The sequence below is a fragment of the Lontra canadensis genome, unplaced genomic scaffold, assembly GCF_010015895.1.
Source record: "Lontra canadensis isolate GAN:19392208 unplaced genomic scaffold, GSC_riverotter_1.0 scaffold79, whole genome shotgun sequence".
NCBI lineage: Eukaryota > Metazoa > Chordata > Mammalia > Carnivora > Mustelidae > Lontra > Lontra canadensis.
The window spans coordinates 9,795,399-9,804,629 of NW_022631073.1; the positions used below are offsets into that span (position 1 = coordinate 9,795,399).

The 9,231-nt window shown below is 44.6% G+C and overlaps 1 protein-coding gene across 12 annotated transcripts in view; it reads left to right on the forward strand.

Annotated features, from left to right (window-relative positions):
- FGFR2 (fibroblast growth factor receptor 2) overlaps positions 1 to 5,753 on the forward strand; it is a 102,586-nt gene extending 96,833 nt beyond the window's left edge. For 11 of the 12 annotated variants that reach the window (XM_032882175.1, XM_032882176.1, XM_032882181.1 and 8 more), the window contains 2 exons: positions 759 to 864; positions 4,058 to 5,753. In XM_032882175.1, the coding sequence (XP_032738066.1) occupies positions 759 to 864; positions 4,058 to 4,222 (271 nt within the window). In that variant the 3' untranslated portion in view covers positions 4,223 to 5,753. Of the gene's footprint in view, positions 1 to 758; positions 865 to 3,964 lie in introns of all 12 variants that reach the window. The other variant, XM_032882174.1, reaches the window with a different exon arrangement.
- The last annotated feature ends 3,478 nt before the right edge of the window (positions 5,754 to 9,231 follow it).

Genomic DNA, 9,231 nt, shown 5'->3' on the forward strand with positions numbered 1-9,231 from the left:
ACTGTACAGTGGACATCTGATGAATGGCCACATTTTTATAGTATATTATATAAAGGTATTTATTGTGCTGCCTGTCATTCCTATTGCTTTTTCTAATATAGAGGGTCTGTCGAAACCCATGATCAAGATAAGGCCTGGGACCCTAGGCCTGTCCAAGAGTTAATCAGGAAGTTAATGTGCAGCCCTGGGATGGCAGCTTAATTCATGAAAACCTTACGTTAAAGTTGTGGTTTTCAAACTTCATTTTTTTAAAACTGAGGAGCCTTTGTCCTCTGTAATCATTAAAATAAAACCTGAAGTGTCAGGGAGAAGAATGTGTAGCGGCTTTGGTCTGGAGCAGGGGCCGGGGGGCGGGGCGCAGGATGTTCCGGGAAGAGACTGGAGAGCCCGTTGGTCCTAGAAGGCTTTTCCCCCCGCAGCGTCTGAAAGTGCCCGAAAGGTGTGATAACCACCGTGCTGTGTCACTGTCATAGGAACACACACGTCTGCAGCGAAGATTTAGGAAAAAGTCTCTCCTGATGGCATAGACACTATCCGAAAACATTTGGGGGGTAAAGTGTTATGTTTGTAGCTCAAAGCGCCTTTCAAGACAAATCAAGCAGTGAATATTTTGGGAAAGCAAATAACTGCTTTCTAATTTGGAAAATTCTGATAGATCTTCATATTTAGGACGTATCTCCCTAGCACCTGTTAACACTGGCTGGTAGCCATGCACCTCATCCTTACAGAGTTAATTCACCAGGAAATCCGTTTCCCAGGTATATGATGATGAGGGACTGTTGGCATGCGGTGCCCTCCCAGAGGCCGACGTTCAAACAGTTGGTAGAAGACTTGGATCGGATTCTCACACTCACAACCAACGAGGTAAGAACCCTCTTCCGGGAGCCTGGGGTCCATTCTTGGGAGGCCCGTGCGGCTTTTCCAACACAACCTCCCCCGTCGGAGTCTGTGGTGTAGGTGATCGTTTTCCCACAGGGGTCAGACAGAGTTAAAATGTGTGTTCCTCCTAAATTCTGGTTTCTCTTAGGACTGCAATTTGAGAGTTCTGACTCAGGAAACCAGACCGAGGGTCCTAGTCGAGGCTGCCGCTCTCTGTGGCCTTCGGGTGGTGGGTCCAGGCTGTAGTAGGCTGGACAGTGAGGGGACGAAAGAAGTGTCCAACAGCAGCATTTGGGTTTGTGTGTCAGGAGCTTGGGTTTCTGTGCCCTAGTAATGGACGCAGGAGCTGCTGACCTGTTACTGCTGGTCTCTACCGGAAGCAGTGAAGTCCTGTCATTCTAGCTTCCCGCGCGCAGCGCAGTCCGCCATGACCGTCTGGTAGTGGCGTGGGGCATGTAGTCTCCATCCGTGTGCATGTGAATGTATACACAGTTTCATATAATGAGGGGCTTGTGATTTTTTAAAAGATTTATTTATTTGAGAAAGAGCGAGAGAGTGAACGGGGGAGGGGCAGAGGGAGAGAAAGAATCTCTAGCAGACTCCCTGCCAAGCTCAGAGCCTGATGTGGGGCTCGATCTCATGACCCTGAGATCCTGGAGAGCCAAAATCAAGAGGCAGATGCTTAACCGACTCAGCCAGCCAGGTGCCCCTGGGATTTATGATTTTTAAGTGAAAACTTGTACCCTTTTGTTAAAATATTTTTCTAGAAAATATTTATAATCTGTACCAATGAAAGAAACACTCGTCTGTCCCGGACTGTCAGAATCCAGTCATGGTAGTGCTCAGCATGCGGACAGAGTGGTCTCTAGGGTTGTAGAGAGTGTCTGATCTGAGCAGGGAAGATGATAAACCCACCAAGGTCAGAAGAATCCCACGAAAAAATGGTTAATGAATCAATTTGTGATATTTAATGAGGGTTCAGCAAACAGTCTTCCTTCAAACAGGAAAAAAGTCCCAAAACCCAGTTCTCTTGACAACAACAAAAAGAGGTTAAAATTGTTTGAATAAAAATATACATTTAATGTATTTTTGAATACATTTAATAGTTTTAGAATGATTTTTTTTAAAATCAGATGTTGTGATATGAAGCCTTAAGCCAGCAACATTATCTTGTGCGTCTAACTGTAGCTGATAAAAGGGGAGATTGCATTTAAATGAATACAGCTGACCTTCAGAAGTTGAAAGGAAAGGAATAGTTCAAGGGGAAAAAAAGCAACTTTCTTCTCCTGCCAAAATTGTTGCTTCTAGTGTAAGTTCCTTTAACCCTAGACTTGGAATCCACTGATACCCCTCTCTTTCCTCTATCAGATCTGAACATTTATGGCTGCATTTAGAAACTGGGAAAGCACTGATATTCTATTTTAATGGTCCTAAGTCCAGGCGCAATGCTCTGTATTTAAATATTTATATTTAAAGTGGGCCCATTCATACTGAAATTTACATCTAGCATCCTAAAATAAAAAAGCAGAATGCCATATTGTCTAACGGATATAAAAATCGAAGTTTCTTTCCTTCTGAAAATCATTACCATATGCTTGAGAAAAATGGTTCCATTTAGGACAAAATTTCATTTTTATCATTGTAAGCAAAAAGTTCTCTTTTGATGTGGTGGGCGTGTTTGTTTCCAGTTGTGCGGTTAATGCTGATGTTGTTGGAACTGACACATTCCCCATTCTGGGATGGGGACTCTTTCCCTTGCCAGCCCTGGTGATGAATTATAGTGGGGTTTTTTTTTGGGGGGGGGGTGTCTTTTAAAATGTAGAGTCGCCAACATTCTGCGGCTTCTTCTCTGATAAGACCGGGCTGGTTGTGCTGTGGTCTGCGCTTTTCTGCCTCCCCTCTCAGCAAAACCACACATCCTGGAATGTGACTGACTGGCTTCAGGGTATGGGAGCAGAACCACTCCAGCGTGTGAGCCCAGTGGAGGCAGCAAAACCCAGAAGCTCCTCAGTTTAGAAATCTTTCCATAGTTTCTGAGCAAGGGTCTGCGAATCTGTTCAGTAAAGGGCCAGATAGTGAACATTTCTTTATTTCTGTGGGCCCAACAGTTCAGTTCAGCCATCAAGGCGAGAAAGCAGTTACGGACAAAACGTCAATGAGCGTGTCTATGTTTGGAGTAAAACTTGATGGACCCTAGCATTCAAATTCTATATGGATTTTATGTCCTTTGATATCATTTTAATGCCACGCGATATTATTTTTCCTTGGATTTTTTTTCCCCCCTCCAACCCTTGAAAAATGTTAAGAACATTTTAGCTCATGTTTCAAAACATGTTTTTAGCTTTCAGACCATGCAAGACCTGGCAGTGGGCTCTCACCCTGCCATAAGTTGGAGGAAATGTTATCCTGGGTCATCCAGTGGGCTCTCTTCACAGCAACCCCAGCAGAGGCTGGAGGGAGCAGAAGAGCCCCTTTCGAATTTCAAACTTTTCTTTAACAGTCCATTATGGATTTAACATACATGAGTACATCCGAGCCTTTTCTGAACCTGTTTACGTTTTCAAACTCAGAGAGCTTCTGAGAGTAATGAATTCCATCTGTGAAATTACTCGCTGAATGGAGACAGAGTCCCCCTAAATTATCCTAGAAACTGCAATAGTAAAGCGTAATTCGTAAAGTAAATATTCACGGTCTCCACTATTTTAAGGGGTCCCCTTAAAACACATTGCGTTTTTTTTTTTTTTTTTTCATTTTTTGTGGGGCCTCTCTCTCTCTCTCTCTCTCTTTCTTGACGAGGCACGTAGCAAGCTACTTGTTGGGATCTGTGCAAGTGGACTGGAGGGCCCAGAATTTTCCCATTCCCTCCTTGCCACTCGTTTATTGATGATGGATTGTAAGAGAAGAGTTCAAGGCAGCCTTGGGTCAATCAAGTGGGGGAGGGGTCTCAAGGAGGTCTTTGTGGGAGCGGCGGGGAGGGGGGACTGGGTCCCTGAATCCTCCAGGGGTGCCCCGTCCCGTCTCCTCTCCGATAGAGCATCTCAAGAGCCTGCATTTGAAATAAAAGTCTTCTCTTCCCTTCTTTCAGGAATACTTGGACCTCAGTCAGCCTCTCGAACCGTATTCACCTTGTTATCCTGACCCGAGATGAAATAAAACGTCTTCTCTTCCCTTCTTTCAGGAGTACTTGGACCTCAGTCAGCCTCTCGAACAGTATTCACCTAGTTATCCTGACACAAGGAGTTCTTGTTCTTCGGGAGATGATTCTGTTTTCTCTCCGGACCCCATGCCTTACGAGCCCTGCCTTCCTCAGTATCCACATGTAAACGGCAGTGTTAAAACATGAATGAGCTTGTCCTTCTGTCCTTCTGTCCCCACACGGGACGGCGCCAGGAGCCTAGCCACACTGAGCAGGGAGGCCATGCCTCCAGGAGCCACTTGGCTCCGCTTGTATATATGGATCAGAGGAGTAAATAATTGGAAAAGTAATCGGCACACGTGTAAAGAATTTATACAGTTGGAAACTTGTAATCTTCACCAGGAGAAGAAGAATGTTTCTGGGGCTGTGGACTGCCGTGGGCCGCCACGCGCCTGTGACCCACTGTGGGTCCTGGCTGTGGGCCCTCCGAACTCGAGGCAGACTTACGTTCTGCCTTCCTTGTGAATTTTGTAATAATTGGAGAAAATATATGTCAGCACACACTTACAGAGCACAATGGCAGTATATAGGTGCTGGAAGTATGTAAATATATTCAAATTATGTATAAATATATATTATATATTTACAAGGAATTATTTTTTGTATTGATTTTAAATGGATGTCCCAAGGCACCTAGAAAATTGGTCTCTCTTTTTTTCATAGCTCTTTGCTAAATGCTGTTCTTACACAGAATTTCTTAATTTTCACCGAGCAGAGGTGGAAGAATACTTTTGCTTTCAGGGAAAATGGTATAACGTTAATTTATTAATGAATTGGTAATATACAAAACAATTAATCATTTATAGTTTTGTGTTTTGTTTTGTTGTTTGGTAATTTAAGTGGCATTTCTGTGCAGACAGCACATCGGACTAGTGGATCTATGGCTTGGACTTAACTAGTTATCAGATTCTTTGAAAGAGAAATATTTACAGAGTATGACTAATTTGGGGAAGATGAAGTTTTGATTTATCTGTTTAAACTCTGCTGTCAAATGGTTGTTCTTATACCACCAAAACGCCAATAGGAAACAAACCCATTAGGAGGAAAGTATTTTGTTTTGCTGTGCAGCTCTGTCATTGGGCCCCTGGAACATTCAACCGGACTTCCCAAGACACATGGTACCAGCGTTCTCTTAAAAAGATGCCTTAATCCATTCCTCGAGGATGGACCTTAGTTGACGACTGTACTCCTCTCCGGCAGCTGGCCTTCTGCCCTGAGTTGCACGTTAATCAGATTAGCCTGTATTCTCTTCAGTGGATTTTGATAATGGCTTCCAGATTCACTGGTGTTAGAGAAGCCTTTTAGAATCTTCACGTCTCATCGTAGAAATTCAAACACTGAGTTGTTCTGCTCATGATTTTGGAGATACTTCCATCTTTTTAAGGGATTGCTTCTGCCTAAGTCTGGCAGGACCTCACCAAAAGATCAGGCCTCATACCAACGTCAGACACAATGTTGCCGTGTTGTGCGTTCTATATGAAAGTATCGTGTTTTGCTTTGGAAACAAACACCTACTCACTTTGCTATAGCCATGCAACATGAATGCAGATTACACTGATTCTACTTGTTACAAAATTGGAGAAAGTATTTAATAAAACCTGTTAATTTTTATACTGACAATAAAAATGTTTCTACAGATATTAATGTTAACAAGACAAAATAAATGTCACGCAACTTATTTTTTTAAGACTCGTGTCTCACCAAATGGTTTCCTGTGCTCAGGGGTGTTGACTCAGTGCTGTTTGGTGTGATCGCATGAAAGGCGCAGCTGGGAAGGTTCGTTGTTGGCTACGAACCGGTGACTTGCGACAGGGACTGGCCAGGACCAGTGGTACCTGGGACAGGTGCATCGGGTGAAAATCAGGGGAGTTGGTTTAAGCTCTGGCTCAGTTGCTTCCTGAGGCCCCGAAGGTGTCGTCGTATCTTTCTGGGCTTTAACTTCTAGAAAAGCAAACAAGGGATGGTGCGGGCGAAGCTTTGCAAATGGGGAGGTGTCCTGCTGGTGGCAGGTGCTATGAGAGGAGAGGTTCAGACGATCTGGATACTAGGGAGGGATCCTTGAAGCCTCCTAGGCTGGCTTCCTCCTGATGTACAGGGAGCAGAACTGGTTTCAACCTTTCAAGAGAGCTTGAACAAATGTTAAAATACTTTGACCTATTTCCAGGCCACCACGACTCTGAAGAGGGAAATGGTGTTTTGCCTGCTAACAAGGTGAATTTATTATTCAAGGTCCCATTATGTCTGCTTGCCGGCCTCCCTGTTGGGAAAGGGAGACAGAAATAGCCCAGATTCATTCAGACTTCAGCCCTGCTCTCAGAACCGTATGGTTGAAAAAGGGCCATGTTGAAGCTGTTCACTGGGTTTGAGGCCGGTGGTAGTGGAGCGAGGGTCTGGCCAGTCATCTGGAGGCTGACGCACTGTCCTGGGGTTCCGTGTCTATCTGCTTTTTACCCACCATCTATTATCAGTGGAGCCCAGTTACAATCCCACCTGAGAGAATGTGACCTTAGAAAATAATTGAAAGCAGCTTTGACTCACCTGAGAGCAGAATGCCGATTCTGCGGCATGCTGCACATCTTCCCTGGTGGGAGAACTTGGTGCCAGTGCCGTGTTTGAAGCCAGGACCCGTCTCTCTGCGCTGACTCTGGGAAGACCACTGGTGCGCATTTTATGCTTTGGAGACTGAAGGTGTAGTTTATGGCTCTCTAGGAGACCGTGTAGACTAGAGCCCTGTACTGGCTGTTGGCCACTTGGATTTTTTGAATTACTTTGGAAGATTTGTCATCCAGGGGAAGAAGTCAGTAGAGTGCGTGCGAAGAATGAGAAATACTTTTTTTTTTGAGCCCTGACCCCACATAAATAGATGGAACCAGGGTGTGGTAGGATCCTGGAGCTTGTGGCTTTCCCGCTCTTCCACCACCAGACCTAAGGAAACTAGTTAGACCGTGGTGAGATTGGCAACGTGATAGGAGTGAGTTCATTTACAAAAAAACAAAAGTGTCTGGCATCTCGCTGAGAAATGAGTAGGGACTGCTCTGTCTCCAGCTGGGAAGGGGTAGTTGAGAGGCTACCAGAACGTAGCTGGTGATGGGCTCGGGCCGGCTGGGGAGGACAGAGGAGCAGGGCAAAGAAGTGGGGCCTTCCAGAGAGTTCTGTGGATTCCTTTGGGACTGGGTACCCTTCTCCACTGCTCAGCCTCTCAATGCCTCTTTACCTTAGAAGCTTCCCTTCACCGGATCTTGGGGAAAGTTCTTTGATCGCACATACAGGGAAGTAAAACATGCAGTTACAGTCAGACACCTGGTAGACCTGAATGGCCACGGAATGAGGACCCAACCGCCCATCTGGAAACAGGAAGCAGGTCCGCTAGCTTGTACTGTACAGTTGAGGCTCCAGGAGGGCGGAGAACAGAGGTCTCTGCTATTCCAGATCGGGAACTGGAGGTTCCCTGAGGGTCACATGGCTGGAGATGGTCTAAAGAAGGCTGCAACCTTATACAGGGGAGGATGGTGGATTGAGACAGATTTGGATTGATTCATTTCTTAACATTGGACAAGTCACGGATTCTGTCTGGACTGTCCCTTCCTCAGCTGCAAAACTGGTTCTCACCAGCCTTGTGGTCTTAACAGTGAGGTCTATGAGTAGGACCTTAGCTCAGCTCTGGCATAGCATCCTTAATAAATAGTGTTCTAAGAATTTGTTTTTGGACACTTGTGATTTTTTTTTAAAGTATATTCACAAGGTTATGCAACCATTGCCACCATGTAATTCCAGAACATTTTCATAACTCCAAAAGGAAGCCCTGTACAAATTAGCAATCACTAACCATTTTCCTTTTCCCCTCGAGCCCTGACAACCATCGATCTGCTTCCTGTCCATGGTTATGCCCATTCTAGCCATTTTATAGAAATGGAATGGTGCTATATATGCTATATATATATATGCTATATATATATATGCTATATATATATATATATATATATATATATATATATATATATAGTCTTTTGTGTTTGGCCATGCTTTCACTTAGCATAATGTCTTTGAGAGTCAGATGGTATATACCCATTTTATAGTATTTCTTAGTACTTGATTCCTCTTTTTAAAAAAAGATCTTACTTGTTTATTTGAGAGAGAGTGAGAGCATGAGGTGGGGACGTGGGGGCAGAGGAAGAGGGAGATTGTTTCTCTTGGGTGCAGGCCTGGCGGGGGAATTGCTGGGACATATGGTAACTATGTTTAGCCTTTCAAGGAACTGCCACATGGTTTCCAAAGTGGTTGCCCTGGTGTATATTTTCACTAGCACTGTAGATTGCAATTTCTACATATCCTTGCGGACGTTTGTTATTGTCCATATTTTTTTATGATAGCCATCCTACTGGGTGTGAAGTGTCTTCCTAAGAATTTAATAGCAGAGGAGATACCACTCCCATCATGAATCAAAGATGCAGAATGCCTTACTGGGTTTTCTAGAACAAAATACGTAACTTCAAACAATGGGCGGGCTTTTGCGGTTAGATAATGGCCAAGATAGATGAGGGGCTTCGTTGGAGCCTCCTGGAGTGGAGGGGCTGAGAAATTGATCATTTCCTCTTGGCTGAGAAAGGAAGGAAGCACTGACATGTGATACAATAGAACAGACCTGCTTTCTGGCTGGAATCCTTGAGTCTATCTCTGTCCCGTGTCCCCAGTTTTAGGGAGTCTGGTGGGCTTGAGCAATCCACTGGGACCGATTAATGCACCATTACTTATGCATGCACATCGGAGCCCTCCTTATCCAGCCTGTGTTTTGATGTTATTTATTTTTTGATGTTTTTTAAAGATGAAAGCCAAGTTTATCTTCTCTCACATTTCATCCCCAGGAAGCCTTGAAATGGCCCGGTGGGGCACAGACTGCAGCAGTCTTCCACGGCTTAAGTGACATTCTGGACAGGGACCTCTCTTGTGTCCTTTCTCCCTCAGGGTTCCGGGGGTTTTGATGGACTCAAAATTGCCTCTTAAGTCCTGGCTCAGAGGTCACACGAGGTGCTATAGAAAGAAGACAGTGGCTATGAGAACGATCGGTGTTGACCACCTTGTCATTATCTAGAGACTTGGAAGTACAAGGCTGTGGATTTCCTCTAATTTGCAAAGCAAATTAGAGTATGTAGCAGCTG